The sequence below is a fragment of the Oncorhynchus nerka genome, linkage group LG18, assembly GCF_034236695.1.
Source record: "Oncorhynchus nerka isolate Pitt River linkage group LG18, Oner_Uvic_2.0, whole genome shotgun sequence".
NCBI lineage: Eukaryota > Metazoa > Chordata > Actinopteri > Salmoniformes > Salmonidae > Oncorhynchus > Oncorhynchus nerka.
This window is the reverse complement of record NC_088413.1, coordinates 30,597,816-30,613,957: the sequence shown is the minus strand read 5'-3', so window position 1 is coordinate 30,613,957 and position 16,142 is coordinate 30,597,816. Positions and strand designations below refer to the sequence as shown.

The window sequence follows — 16,142 nt, the reverse complement described above, 5'->3', positions numbered from 1 at the left end:
TAGACAGCCGGCCAGAATTGAGCAATTTCCTGTCATGCTAGCGATTCAAAATGCAACGAGTACTTTGACTGTCACGGAAAATCTATGGAGTAAAACGTATTTTTTTTGTTTTTGTAATGTAAGTTAGTAAAAGTAGTCAAATATAAATAGTAAAGTACAGACACCCCCAAAAATGACTTAAGTACTTTACACCACTGTTCATCAGAAACTAACTTCACCTGGGAGTTTATTCCTCTCGGATAAATAAAAGCTACGCCATGAGAGCGTTCGTGGAAACGCGCGTTTCAAGTGTTTGCAGACGGGATGGTATGTTATTGAAGAGTCTGAATGTAAAATGTTGCAACTGCGGTGGGCATCATATTCCCGACTTCCATGAGTGCCCTGTTAGGGTGAAAGAGGTTGAGGTGTCAATGATCAGGGCTGTCCAGCAGATCTTCTATGTGGAGCTGGGGAGAGAGACTAATGGGCCAGTGGATGCACAACATTTACAACAGTAAATGTTCCTCGTCAGTCAAGAGATCTGGATACAGTCATTGTGTAGGTGGATTTTGTAACACTTATTGACACATGTATTGTTCAAGTGTCCAATAAATCATTGTCTGTGGCTGAAAAGTATTAGGGGCATCAATATTTCATGGCAGAAGCACGGGCAAGGATACTGTCGTTGGGAGATGGCACGACCTCCCAGGCTCTTTTCTGAGCCTGTCTAGGGACCTGATTAGAATGTTTGATTTGAACAGAAAAGCAGGTTGAATTCGAAATGTAAATGTAAGTTTATTTTTTTTTGTCGTTTGACTTATCCACCCATACAGTAGGTGGCGGCATGCACTTCAAATTGTTGCGAAAGCCATTAAACCAGAGAGGAAGAATAAAAAACGAATTCGTCAGTATAAACGGAAGTTAAAATTGACCCAATAACAATCTTACATTTAGCGTTTTTGTTGTTATTTAGACGTTTATTAACACCCTTGAACTCAATATGAATCCCTCGACTGCACAGCATCAATTATTTACACCTGGTAGTCTTTAATTCGCGTTGTCGACAGGACGATATGTTTTCTAGCTAGCTAGCTGCTAACGTTAGCTAACAATGGCTAACTGTATGGTTTTTCACACTCAAATAGCCTCCATCATGGAGGTGCTAGCGAATGCAGCTGTAGCAGAGATCTGTAAAATCGTGGACGACGACTATGCAGTGGTTCGTTTGGAAATAACTCAAAGCCATAAAGAAAACAGGGGATTGCGGAGGAAACTACAGCTGCTGGAATTGAAGATGGCACGGGAGCGCGCAGAGAAGACAGCGCGGGAGCGCGTCCTCGCCAGTCGTCCCAGTAGTGTGAAACTCCTCGACCGATATAGAGGATTGGCAAGAGGTACATTTTGATGTTGCACAAGGCCGAGGCTGTCGCCCCGTTCCTCTCTGCGCATGTGTTCAGATGTGTGACCCAGAATTGGATTTTGTTCAGTGTTTGGATAGTATGCAATATTTACCCTGTTTACCTAGCCATGTTTTTTTTTTTACAAAATATCATATTCTATATAATATTGTAACCAGATTCTTAATTTACTGAATGTCGTGTTGTCAAACCCAATTAAAATAATATGCATGGAACAATCAATAGTTATAGAAGTTACAAGAAGTGTCACCTTCCATCCTAGACAGTTCCAATAGTGTACAATTGAGCATTGACAGTACCTAATTTAACCACTCATTTCCCCCAATCACACTTTAAGGCGAAGGACATCTCACTCGAGGCCACAGGAGCTTTGCGAAGCCAGCAGGACATAACACGTTTAGAGATGACCAACCAATCACTGTTGATGAGGGGAGTGGAACCTCAACCCAGCATGTTATTGTGATAGAGGTTAGTGTCACAGTGTAAGAAATTACAGTACATCAAATGTGGCTGTTTATTTCAGAAAGGCTCCCCTCGGCTATTAATTTGCTTACATGTACATTCTTATATCTAACATATGGGAACTTGTGAAACTTAGATATTGTTATCCAATTAAACAAATTTACTGGTAATAATAACCTCTCCTTGTGTCAGTCTGCAGAGGCTGCAGTCACTGGGGTCAAGCTGGAGAGGTCTGAAGGAGAGGAGGACCCACGGCATAGCAGAGACATCCAGACTGGAGCGTCCCATGTAGCCACGGAGGACCTCACCGCCACCGCGCCCAGGACCCGACGCAGCATCACGGAGGTCAGTGGAACGCCGAACGCCGTCCTCAAATCAGAGACGGACACATAGGCTTTAATTGTAACACAAAGACTTTTACACACAGGATCTGACCATAGGTCAGACCCAGAGGGGCTGGGGCGACTGGGCTGTCCTGTTCTCAGCTCAGATTATTTACTTTACGGTAACCCGAGCCCGAGGACTGTTCATTCCCATCGAGACTCAGGTGACGTGTTAGAGGCTGGCAGTGATCTGTCTTGTTCTTACACTACAGAGATGGACTCTGGCAACATATCCTTGGGTTTAGAGACACAGACTAATCTGTCTAGAGGAGACTGGAACCGCTACAGTAGTAGTGTGTACTATGAAGGGTGCCTAGATAAGAGGTTATAGTCATTGATGAAGTGACTGAAAGTGGAGGGTGATGCTCCTCCCACATGGAATGTGGATGAGACTCACTTAGGAGAAGGACACTCACAAGGCAGTGATTTCTTAGAGTACAGGGAAAGTTTAGAGACAAATCCAAATGTCGCGACCCACTCCCCTTTACACACACTCAGGGATTGAGACCCAGTGTCCACGTTGATGGGGCCTTCCAATTCACATGGCCGCCATGTCCTTTTTGATGAGCTATTGAACTCAAACAACAGGGTTAGAGCCCAGGCTCAGGGAGGGGGAGCAACATCAGGCAGTAGTAGGCGGTTCCTCTGCATGTTCTGTAACAAAGGCTTCAGCTGCCTCCAGAACGTAAAGACCCACCAGAGGGTCCACACAGGGGAGAAACCCTTCAGCTCTACCAAGTGTCAGATGAGGTTCACCCACTAGAACAAGCTAAAGATGCATCTGAAGGTCCACACAGGAAAAAGGCTGTTTGCCTGTTTGCGCTGCAGGAAGAGGTTCTCAGAGAGGAGATACCTCAGGATACACAGGCAGAAAAAACATTCCACTCTATAACATAGAAAGTAACCATTCCACTCCATAGCTTCTGGCGTTTAGATCAAATCCTGCATTATAGACAAATATTAATTTTCATTGTCAGCAGAAAATATCCACTGGTGCATTTAGAATAGTGAGATGAACATATTTCAGTGTTGAATATTCCTGGGTAGAATATTGCATCCAGACATTGTGATATATAAGGCATATTATAAGCCTAAAAAGTCTGTTACATATTGTGTTTGTACTGTGTAGGCTATATGATGTTCATACAGATTGAGACATATTTTAAATGTACATTTTAGTCATTTAGCAGGCACTCTTATCCACAGTGAATTACAGTTAATGCATTCATTTTAAGAAGCTGGGCTACACAACCACGTAACACAGTCGTAGCAAGTACATTTCCTTAAAGTACTTACCAGCAAAGTCAGTGCTAGTAGGAAGACTCATTCCTTTTTGGAAGGGACTCTGCTGTTCTAGCTTCAGGGTGAAGCTGGTTCCATCATTGGGGTGTCAGGACAGAGAAGAGCTTTGACTGGTCTGAGCAAGAGCTGACCACTTGTAAGGGTGGGACGTTGAAGAGACCAGAGGTGGCAGAATGGAGTGCTTCGTTTGGGGTGTAGGATTTGAGCATAGCCTGAAGGTAGGGAGGGGCAGTTCACTTTGCTGCTCTGTAGGCAACCATCATGGTCTTGTAGTGGATACGAACTTTGACTGGAAGCCAGTGGAGTGTGCCGAGGAGCGGGGAGACATGGGAGAACTTGGCGGACTGCAGCGTTCTAGATAAGTTTCAGGGGTTTGATGGCACAGGAGGGGAGCCCATCCAACAGAGCGCTTCAGAAGTCTAGACGGGAAATGACAACTGCGTGGATTAAGGCCTGCTCCGCTTCTTGTGTGAGTAAGGGTCGTACTCTACGGATGTTGTTCCCTGGGAGGAAGAGCTGTTACATCTTGTCAAGGTTGAGCTTGAGGTGGTGGGCAGACATCCAAGCTGAGATGTCTGCCAGGTACTCAGAGATACGTGTGTATGTGTGATTTTCATATGGTGTATTTAACAATTGTTAATATTTAATAAACACTGACTATGACTTTTATTGAGACTCTCTTTAGTATATATCACATCTGATCTCACCCTATTCTACATACACCCAAGAGCACTTTATAACTAATGTACACTAAATATACCTACACAAACCCAGGCACTAACAAACACCTACTGTACATGTCAAAATAGTTTAGTCAGGGTTTGTCTGACTTGACTTATGATAACTGACTTACAGTGGGGCAAAAAAGTATTTAGTCAGCCACCAATTGTGCAAGTTCTCCCACTTAAAAAGATGAGGCCTGTAATTTTCATCATAGGTACACTTCAACTATGACAGACAAAATGAAAAGAAAAATAAAGAAAATCACATTTTTTTAAAATGAATTTATTTGCAAATTATGGTGGAAAATAAGTATTGGGTCACCTACAAACAAGCAAGATTTCTGGCTCTCACAAACCTGTAACTACTTCTTTAAGAGGCTCCTCTGTCCTCCACTCATTACCTGGATTAATGACACCTGTTTGAACTTGTTATCAGTATAAAAGACACATGTCCACAACCTCAAACAGTCACACTCCAAACTCCACTATGGCCAAGACCATAGAGCTGTCAAAGGACACTAGAAACAAAATTGTAGACCTGCACCAGGCTGGGAAGACTGAATCTGCAATAGGTAAGCAGCTTGGTTTGAAGAAATCAACTGTGGGAGCAATTATTAGGAAATGGAAGACATACAAGACCACTGATAATCTCCCTCGATCTAGGGCTCCACGCAAGATCGCAACCCGTGGGGTCAAAATGATCACAAGAACGGTGAGCAGAAATCCCAGAACCACACTGGGGGACCTAGTGAATGACCTGCAGAGAGCTGGGACCAAAGTAACAAAGCCTACCATCAGTAACACACTACACCACCAGGAACTCAAATCCTGCAGTGCCAGACGTGTCCCCCTGCTTAAGCCAGTACATGTCCAGGCCCATCTGAAGTTTGCTAGAGAGCATTTGGATGATCCAGAAGAAGATTGGGAGAATGTCATATGGTCAGATGAAACCAAAATATAACTTTTTGGTAAAAACTCAACTCGTCGTGTTTGGAGAACAAATAATTCTGAGTTGCATCCAAAGAACACTATACCTACTGTGAAGCATGGGGGTGGAAACATCATGCTTTGGGGCTGTTTTCCTGCAAAGGGACCAGGATGAATGATCCGTGTAAAGGGAAGAATGAATGGGGCCATGTATCGTGAGATTTTGAGTGAAAACCTCCTTCCATCAGTAAGGGCATTGAAGATGAAACGTGGCTGGGTCTTTCAGCATGACAATTATCCCAAACACACCGCCTGGCAACGAAGGAGTGGCTTCGTAAGAAGCATTTCAAGGTCCTGGAGTGGTCTAGCCAGTCTCCAGATCTCAACCCCATAGAAAATCTTTGGAGGGAGTTGAAAGTCAGTGTTGCCCAGCAACAGCCCCAAAACATCACAGCTCTAGAGGAGATCTGCATGGAGGAATGGGCCAAAATACCAGCAACAGTGTGTGAAAACCGTGTGAAGACTTACAGAAAACGTTTGACCTCTGTCATTGCCAACAAAGGGTATATAACAAAGTATTGAGAAACTTTTGTTATTGACCAAATACTTATTTTCCACCATAATTTGCTAATTCATAAAAAATCCTACAATGTGAAAAAAATTCTCATTTTGTCTGTCATAGTTGAAGTGTACCTATGATGACAATTACAGGCCTCATCTTTTTAAGTGGGAGAACTTGCACAATTGGTGGCTGACTAAATACTTTTTTGCCCCACTGCATATTTACCCACAACATATTTATGTCCACCATGATGGGTTTAAAAACCATCAAATCCTTCTGAAACTACAGTATAGGACTCAAACATAGTGGGGATGGGTAAACACTCCAGAGCCATACTTGTGAACATTAGAAACCGTTTAAATGTAAACAGTTACTCTGTTTCTGTGTGTTAGCCAATTAAACTAATTGATTTACTTGCACGTGAGAGTAGGTTATTGTTTATTTATTTAACTGGGCAAGTCCGTTAAGAACAAATTCTTATTTTACAATGACTGTCTACCCCGGCCAAACCCTCCCCTAACCTGCTCTATGGGACTCCCGATCACTGCCGGTTGTGATACCGGGGTCGGGCCTGTAGTGACGCCTCTAGCACTGAGATGCAGTGCCTTAGACCACTGCGCAACTCGGGAGACAAATTGTAGTTGGTCCCATCAGATAACCTTCCACATGTTAGTCCGATGCGAACCTCACCAGATGACCGTAATTATTTGCTGGAACAAGTTCTGCATCAGCCAATTATAAATGTTGACGTAGATTGAGGTGAACAAACACTAGCATAAGAGCGACCTTAAAGTCAAACACTCAATATTATCCTACAGATGGCAGTATTGCAGTAACCGTGTTAGTTCTTTTTTTAAAGTTGAGCACGAGTCCGGACTCAAACCCACGTTGGCGAGCATCCACACTAGAGGAAAGTTTATCTTCTAAAGCAGGGCAGGTCCTAGCTTTTGGGGGATTTGGTTGGGGAGCCCACCACCCCACGGCAAAACATTTTGTGTCCTTTGACGGCAGAGAGAATTTCAGTTTTGAAGTTGCTGTAATTCTACACATTTTGCCATGGGGTTCAGGCCGTTTATGCCTTGGACCGGCCCTGTTCTACAATACACCTGTCAATCAACTGATCAACGCATCCTACTGCACGCTGTAGGCCTATTAATAAGGTGGTAACACAAGACCATTCACTGCTTTCAGGGTGTGTTCATAGTCATAGAGACAACTGAAAGTAAGAAGCTAGATATTATGCTTACACTAATTGTGTGAAGAGGAAGTGCAGGCGAAACCCTGTAAATGAAGATTACCAATACATTTTATGAGTAGGTTCTTCTTCCTGTTGCTGACCGACACACAGGCTACTGGCACTGCTACATAAATCATTGTTGCTACTATAGGCTATATTACATAGAATTGTAGGCTTACATTTACAATGTTTTAGATGCATTTTTATAATCTACTTCTTCACATATGCGTTATTTGAGTCGAGGGCCCACAGTGGCGTGCTTTTTCCGTAAATGCAATCCTTGCCCCGAGGGGGATTCGAACTCTCAGCCATCGTACCTTGCCGTCTCTGGGCTTACTGTTTTAGTGGATTACACCACCAATTAGTGATGGAAGTAAGGGTAAATTACAACTATTTGGCAAGACCACGAGCATCTTCAACCTTTTTTAAAACGATGAATGAATATTAACTTACATGTTGTACAACCTACATCTTTATTACTGAACATTGTCTAACATTACTACTAACAGCTAGTAGCCTTGTCAAGGATGCATCAATGCAAGATTGGCATATGTTGTTACAGACCAACAAAACAAAAGGCAACCTTGAATTTGTAGATTTAAAATATCCCTCTGGTGGCCAGGGTTGACCTATTTTAAGAAATACAATTTGTTGGTGGATATAAAGTCTAAGATCTTTGATAGGCTGATGTGGAATTTTGTTCCAGGAAATAATCAGTCATTTGGTGAGGTTAGCATAGGGCTAACGTGTACCAGGTTATCTGATGGGACCAGCTACAATGCAGCGTTCTATCACGTGCAAGTAAATTGACCATTTTAACTGGCTGATGCACATTTTGTGACAGAGCAACTGTTTGAATTTAATGTTAGTTTCTAATGTTCACACGTATGGCTCATCCATCATTAAAGTGTGTTTATCTGTGTGTGTGTACCTGAGGGAGTGTATGTCTGTGTAATCTGTATTACAACTCTTCCAGGAGGAGGAGGGTCCAGAGGTGCTGCTGGTGAAGGAGGAGGGGTGTGAGGAGGTTCTGGGGAACATGGTCATGGAGGACAACCAGACTACACCTCCTCCTGAACCCACAGAGGAACCAGCTGAGCAGCACAGGACCACACACAGTCTCACTGAGGTGAGCCCACTAAACTACTGTCTGAATGGTATTAGGTCAGGGCCCGTATCCACAAAGCCTCTCAGAGTAGGAGTGCTGATCTAGGATCAGTTTAGCCTTTTAGATCATAATGAATAGGATTATATGGAAAGATCCTATATCAGCACTCCTACTCTGAGACTCTTTGTGGATACGGGCCGAGGTCTTCATACATGTTGTCTTAAGTGTGGGACCATGCCTTTGAATTATCAAACCATTAAAGAGTGACAAGTAATCAAATCAACTAACATGTTTGTATAGTACTCATAGCAATCCCTCATTATCCAATCAGAAGATGCTCCATAGCAGGATGCTCATATCAGATTTCTTGATCCAACATCCTCTCACTCTGTATCTCTTACAGTCAGTAGACATGGAGGATGGGAAGCCTGATCTGCTACTAGTCAAAGAGGAGACAATAGAAGACGGACCAGAGAGCATTGATCTGCTGAGTGGACTAAAGATGGGGGAGCAAGGTAAGGGAGAAATACATATAGCCACCATACAGTAATAGATGTTCAATAGGAATAGTGATGCGCCTGGCTTTTTTATTTTTCTTCATTCATTAAATCAAATCAATATAACTATAACGTATGAACTTGACTCAAAAGAAAACTCCATATGTAGAGTTCTCTGCCATGTTCGTAAAGTCGAACCTCTTCCTGCAGGTGGTTGGCTGGAGGTTAACAGAGGAGACTGGGCGGCCATCTTGGATTCCCAGAAACAGACTGGTGCAGCCAAGGGCCCAGGGGACAATGTCACTGAGCAGGACAGGACTAGAGGCAACAGAGTGGAGGTCAGTGGATGGGACAGCGTCCTCAACTCTGGGCTAGGGAACAACACTGTTAAGCACAACCAGAAACAGACAGTCGAACACAAAACAACAACCAAACTTAGTCTCCATGACAGCAGACTGGCTGAGACCAGGGCGAGGTGTAGATTTGGTATGTGGCGAGAGAGAACAGACACAGACTCGGCTAGCGATGCTCCGTCCTGCTCCTATAGTTGTGATTCAGAGAGACTGATGGCACCTCAGGTTAACCCCCTAACAGATGCTGTCTTCAGCCTGCCTTCTATAGGATCTATCAACTGGAACATGGACCCTGCAACAACACAGATGCTCCCTGGCCTTCATCCTCCTCACACTCTCATAATGTTAAACCAAACCTCAGACAATGCCAGTTCCTCAACACTAAATGGCTACACAAGCCCAATGACAAATGACAGTAGTAGTAACGCTATGAGCAGATCCAGTAGTAAAGAGAAGCGCTTCCCATGTTCATTCTGTGGGAAAGCCTTCAGTTTCCCCAAACAGGTGGAGATCCACCAGAGGATGCACACAGGGGAGAAACCTTTTGGCTGCCACCTTTGCCGGGCTAGTTTCTCCCATTCGTCCAACCTGAAGAGGCACCAGAGAGTCCACACAGGGGAGAAACCCTACAGTTGTCCCCAGTGTGAGAAGAGGTTCTCACGCCAGCACGATCTCAAGATGCACCTGAAGGTCCACACTTGAGAGAGTCCGTTCAACTGCACGCACTGCGGAAAAAGGTTCTCAGAGAGGAGCAACCTCAGGATACACCAGCAGAAAATGCACATGACCCATGAATAGTGTATACCCACTGGGTACACCACGTCATTTTATCTATTTTCACCTACTCAAAATGACAGCTAATAGGTTGTTGAATTCCCAATGTGTTATCACAGATTTCAACCATCAAAAATTGAAACCAAATTCCAATGGAAAAATCTGTCAGATTTTTTTGGTTTTAGTTGTCACTTTTTGTGTTATCACAGAGCTTTCAACCATAGGAATACAATGTCAGATATTGTTATTTATATACAACTTAATGTGTTATGACTGTGATTGATCTAATAGCACTACCAAATTACCACTATTTTTGGACAACTTAAGATGTTGTACACCGCATTCAGCCAAGTGTGTAACATCCTAAGGTGTCTGATAAGTGGTGGAAAATGTTGTATTATTGAGTCAGTACACATACCCCCCCCCCCACGCAGCTCACCATTTAAAGCTAGTTAATAAGGAGGAAAATTATGCCTTTGCAGCCTGAATGGGGGATGCTTTATGTACGAGCCGGTCCACAGGGGAAACGAGTGTATTACCGGGAATGCACATCAATCCTAGACAATAGTGCAGATCTAGCGGCCACTATAGGCTGGCTGTCCTGTAGTGGTGCACTATAGTGGTGCAATTGCCATCATACTTGAGACACTGGCGAACTCATAAAACAACTATCTTAACTTGAAATTGGTGCTGACTATTCGGATATCTCTCTTAGCAACCTAGATGTTGTTTCAGCAATAAGGCATGAGAGCCCGGGAATTATCGCGTGATAATTCTCAACTAAGGGCTGTTCTTATGCCCAAGGTGAAGCCAAGGGCTGTGGAAACAGCCCTTAGGAGGGAGTTATCGCACAATAATTCCCAGGTTCTCATGCCTTATTTCTTTCATAAAACATTTGTCAACATATACATACAGTTGAAGTTGGTAGTTTACATACACTTAGGTTGGAGTCATTAAACTTTGTTTTTCAACCACTCCACAAATTTCTTGTTAACAAACTATAGTTTTGGCAAGTCGGATAGGACATCTACTTTGTGCATGATGAAGTAATTTTTCCAACAATTGTTTACAGACAGATTATTTCACTTACAATGAATTATATCACAATTCCAGTGGGTCAGAAGTTTACATACACTAAGTTGACTGTGCCTTTAAACAGCTTGGAAAATTCCAGAAAATGTCATGGCTTTAGAAGCTTCTGATAGGCTAATTGACATCATCAATTGGAGGTGTACCTGTGGATGTATTTCAAGGCCTACCTTCAAACTCAGTGCCTCTTTGCTTGACATCATGGGAAAATCAAAAGAAATCAGCCAAGACCTCAGAATTTTTTGGGGAGACCTCCACAAGTCATCCTTGGGAGATCAGCAAGGAAGAAGCCACTGCTCCAAAATTACCATAAAAAAGCCAGACTACGGTTTGCAACTGCACATGGGGATAAAGATCGTAATTTTTGGAGAAATGTCCTCTGGTCTGATGAAATACAACTGTTTGGTCATAATGACCATCGTTATGTTTGGAGGTTAAAGGGGAGGCTTGCAAGCCGAGGAACACCATCCCAACCGTGAAGCACGGCGGTGGCACCATCATATTGTGGGGGTGCTTTGCTGCAGGAGGGATTGGTGCACTTCACAAAATAGATGGCATCATGAGGCAGGAACATTATGTGGATATATTGAAGCAACATCTCAAGACATCAGTCAGGAGGTTAAAGCTTGGGAGGCAAATGGGTCTTCCAAATGGACAATGACCCCAAGCATACTTCCAAAGTTGTGGCAAAAAGAAGAAAGTCAAATACCTCAGAAAAAAAAGTCTGGTTCATCCTTGGGAGCAATTTCCAAACGCCTGAAGGTACAACATTCATCTGTATAAACAATAGTACGCAAGTATAAATACCATGGGACCAAGCAGCCATCATACCGCTCAGGAAGTAGACGTGTTCTGTCTCCTAGAGATGAACTTACTTTGGTGCGAAAAGTGCAAATCAATCCCAGAACAACAGCATAGGACCTTGTGAAGATGCTGGAGGAAACGGGTACAAAAGTATCTTTATCCACAGTAAAACAAGTCCTATATCGACATAACCTGAAAGGCCACTCAACAAAAAAGAAGCCACTGCTCCAAAACCGCCATAAAAAAGACAGACTACGGTTTGCAACTGCACATGGGGAGAAAGATCGTACTTTTTGGAGAAATGTCCTCTGGTCAAAAAAATAGAACTGTTTGGCCATAATGACCATCGTTATGTTTGGAGGAAAAAGGGGGAGGCTTGCAGGCCGAAGAACACCATCCCAACTGTGAAGCATGGGGGTGGCAGAATCATGCTGTGGGGCTGCTTTGCTGCAGGAGGGACTGGTGCACTTCACAAAATAGATGGCATGATGAGGCAGGAAAATTATGTGGATATATTGAAGTAACATCAAGACCTCAGTCAGGAAGTTAAAGCTTGGTCGCAAATAGGTCTTCCAAATGGACAACGACCCCAAGCATACTACCAAAGTGGATTCAAAATGGCTTAAGGACAACAAAGTCAAGGTATTAGAGTGGCCATCACAAAGCCCTGACCTCAATCCTATAGAGAATTTGTGGGCAGAACTGAAAAAGAGTGTGTGTGAGCAAGGAGGCCTACAAACCTGACTCAGTTACACCAGCTCTGTCAGGAGGAATGGGCTAAATTTCACCCAACTTATTGTGGGAAGCTTGTGGAAGGCTACCCAAAACGTTTGACCCAAGTTAAACCATTTAAAGGCAATGCTACCGAATACTAATTGAGTGTATGGGAATTTCTGACCCACTGGAAATGTGATGAATGAAATAAAAGCTGAAATAAATCACTCTTCTATTATTCTGACATTTCACATTCTTAAAATAAAGTGGTGATCGTAACTGACTAAGACAGGGAATTTTTACTAGTAATAGTCAATGATGAATATCAAGCTAAGTAGGGCTGAGCTTGTAGATAGATTAACTCTCTAGTAGTAGGTGCTGCCCAGACTATTGTTTAAATGTTTTTCTTATAGTGGATATTACGTTGAAGATGACTTTGTTTCAAAGGTAAAAATAAAAACAATTATACATTCATGACTTGTTTCAAATCCAATGTATTTTCCACGTAGCTTCCATGTCACAATACTTTGACAAATTATGTTGAAACAACGTTGAATTAACCAGTTTGTGCCCAGTGGGTAGTGATGTGTAATATAGTACTAATTCGTTTTTTGTAGTTCATTCTGTTGGTGTTGGGCGTAGCTGGGAACTGGATGAACAGAGGAAAGAATGAGTATATTGAGGCAGAGTAGATGTGATGGTGTCTGTCACTTTTCATCACTTTAGCATTTTTACACATTTTGTCCCATTTTAGGTGTTTTAGACAATCATAGTGCCTTAATTCATGTTTATTTGACATGAACCTGTGTGTAATGTTGAACCTTTTCCAAAGTATTCTCAAATTAAATTGATCAAAGCGAGGTTACCATAGTAAGAAGTTATTCTACTTGTCATGTATCGTTTTGTGCAATCATAAAAATGATTCTAATGCCATTTTGTTTAAAAGAAATACTAAATTGACTCTGCTGACAAACTTGGTTATTTTGTATCATTTGCAGACTGTTTGGACTTATGTCTGTCTATCTCTGTATATTACTCAGCGTAAATAAAAAAGTCCCTTTTCAGGTCCCTGTCTTTCAAAGATAATTCATAAAAATCCAAATAATTTCACAGATCTTCATTGTAAAGGGTTTAAACACTGTTTCCCATGCTTGTTCAATGAACCATAAACAATTAATGAACCTGCACCTGTGGAATGGTCGTTAAGACACTAACAGCTTACAGACCATAGGCAATTTAAGGTCACAGTTCTGAAAACTTAGGACACTAAAAGAGGCCTTCCTACTGACTATGAAAAACACAAAAAGAAAGATGCCCAGGGTCCCTGCTCATCTACGTGAATGTGCCTTAGGCATGCTGCAAAGAGGCATGAGGACTGCAGATGTGGCCTGGGTAATAAATTGCAATGTCCGTTTTGTGAGACGCCTAAGACAGCGCTACAGGGAGACAGGATGGACAGCTGATCGCCCTCGCAGACCACATGTAACAACACCTGCACAGGATCGGTACATCTGAAAATCACACCTGCGGGACAGGTACAGGATGGCAACAACAACTGCCCGAGTTACACCGGGAACGCACAATCCCTCCATCAGTGCTCAGACTTTCTGCAATAGGCTGAGAGAGGCTGGACTGAGGCAGGTAAGGCAGGTCCTCACCAGCCCTCACCGGCAACAACGCCGCCTATGGGTACAAACCCACCGTAGCTGGACCTGACAGGACTGGCAAAAAGTGCTCTTCACTGACGAATCGTGGTTTTGTCTCACCAGGGGTGATGGCCGGATTCGCGTTTTTCGTCGAAGGAATGAGCGTTACACCGAGGCCTGTACTCTGGAGCGGGAGCGATTTGGAGGTGGAGGGTCCATCATGGTCTGGGGCGGTGTGTCACAGCATCATCGGACTGAGCTTGTTGCCATTGCAGGCAATCTCAACGCTGTACGTTACAGGGCATCCAAGACATCCTCCTCCCTCGTGGTACCCTTCCTGTGACCTTATCCTGACATGACCCTCCAGCATGACAATGCCACCAGCCATACTGCTCGTTCTGTGCGTGATTTCCTACAAGACAGGAATGTCAGTGTTCTGCCATGGCCAGCAAAGAGCCCGGATCTCAATCCCATTGAGCACGTCTGGGACCTGTCTTGGATCGGAGGGTGAGGGCTAGGGCCATTCCCCCCCAGAAATGTCTGGGAACTTGCAGGTGCCTTGGTGGAAGAGTGGGGTAACATCTCACAGCAAGAACAGGCAAATCTGGTGCAGTCCATGAGGAGATGCACTGCAGTACTTGATGCAGCTGGTGGCCAGACCAGATACTGACTTTTTATTTTGACCCACCCCCCTTTGTTCAGGGACACATTATTCCATTTCTGTTAGTCACATGTTTGTGGAACTTGTTCAGTTTATGTCTGTTAAATCTTGTTATGTTCATACAAATATTTACACATGTTAAGTTTGCCGACAATAAACGCAGTTGACCGTGAGAGGACGTTTCTTTTTTTGCTGAGTTATTTATATAATAAACTCCCAATAGCTCCATATTGTTAGGTTCTTAAATCACAGTGTTAGAGATGGGCTTGACTGTGGTTAACATTTTGTGTCTTGCCATGTTTGTGTGGACAGGAAAGAGTTTCTTGTATAAATCTTTTTATATGCTCTTCTGAACCATCTTTGTTTACAGTCTCCAGTTCACGAGGACCTACTGATATCTGATGTTACTGGCAGGAGAGACTGGACCTACGAAGCGGCTGGTCACAAACCCTGGCACCAGATCAGGACCATGGATCAGGAACCGTTGCTCTTCCTTTCCGAGTCAGAACCAGGACCCAACCGCGAGGGACAGAGACTCCACTACGTAGAACACAAGCAGTGGACAGGTGGTCTAAGCCACCCCAGTCCTGATGGTCATCAGAGAGACGGAGCTGATAGAGAGAGACCCTCCTGTTCCTATGATACAAACACCACAGTATCCATGATGAACAGAGCAGGTCACCCTGGGCTTCAGCCTTTACAGAGAGTGATGGGAGACCCCCCTGGTGGTAGTCTAACAGGAAGTCTGTCTTCTCCTTCAGGGTCTCATCTAATGCCTAGTGACTGGGTTCATAGGAGACCTGGGTCTAGCCTTCCTCAGTTACCTCATGGTTACCCCACGAATACAGGCAGAGTGACGATGGGCGTTCACCACGAGAGGTTCCTAGCCTATAACACAGCACACAATACCAACAACACACAAACAATGACTAGAGGTCAAGGAGGGAGCTCAAAGACTAACCACCAGAGTGTGGTGGATCCTGCTTCTACCTCCTCTGGTGTCAACGCGTCACAATGTGGGAAGTCGAGCATTACGACTGACGCCGACAAGCCGTACGCCTGCCCCACATGTGGAAAACGCTTCGCTCATGCGTACTATGTGAAGACTCATCAAACCGTTCACACCAAGGACAAGCCCTTCAAGTGCAAACTATGTTACAAGAGCTTCTCTTTCCTGACTAGCCTTATCAGACATAGGAGTGTCCACAACGGGGAGAAATTGTAGCAGTGTGGCTTGAGATGTACGCAGGGGATATCCAGGAACTATTCTTTAGCTAAAATATGATAGTTATCATTTGAAGTGTCTTGGGGTAATTGACCACATACCCCTGATTAATCCTTTTGTTAACTTGTCATTTGAAACAGGCTTGTGTAAATCTGTTTTTAGAGAGACTGTAAACCTAGGCTAGTTCAAGCACAACTGAATAGTTACCTTACTTAGTAGACGTAATAAAGTCATTATTTTCAACTCTATTCTTGCTAACACTTATTTCTAAAGTCTGGT

At 43.5% G+C, this 16,142-nt stretch overlaps 2 protein-coding genes across 2 annotated transcripts; both read left to right on the top strand.

Moving 5' to 3' along the window:
* Nucleotides 1–866: 866 nt before the first annotated feature.
* LOC115145723 (zinc finger and SCAN domain-containing protein 2-like) lies at nt 867–16,111 on the top strand. Its single transcript, XM_065003936.1, has 7 exons — nt 867–1,373; nt 1,735–1,865; nt 2,052–2,204; nt 7,969–8,121; nt 8,504–8,615; nt 8,808–8,935; nt 15,009–16,111. The coding sequence occupies exons 1-7, from the start codon at nt 1,091–1,093 to the stop codon at nt 15,861–15,863; spliced, it is 1,815 nt and encodes a 604-aa protein (XP_064860008.1). The 5' UTR covers nt 867–1,090; the 3' UTR covers nt 15,864–16,111.
* LOC115145704 (zinc finger protein 271-like) lies at nt 8,943–10,151 on the top strand. The gene has a single exon (XM_029687230.2). The coding sequence runs from the start codon at nt 9,086–9,088 to the stop codon at nt 9,650–9,652; it is 567 nt and encodes a 188-aa protein (XP_029543090.1). The 5' UTR covers nt 8,943–9,085; the 3' UTR covers nt 9,653–10,151.
* Nucleotides 16,112–16,142: the final 31 nt, after the last annotated feature.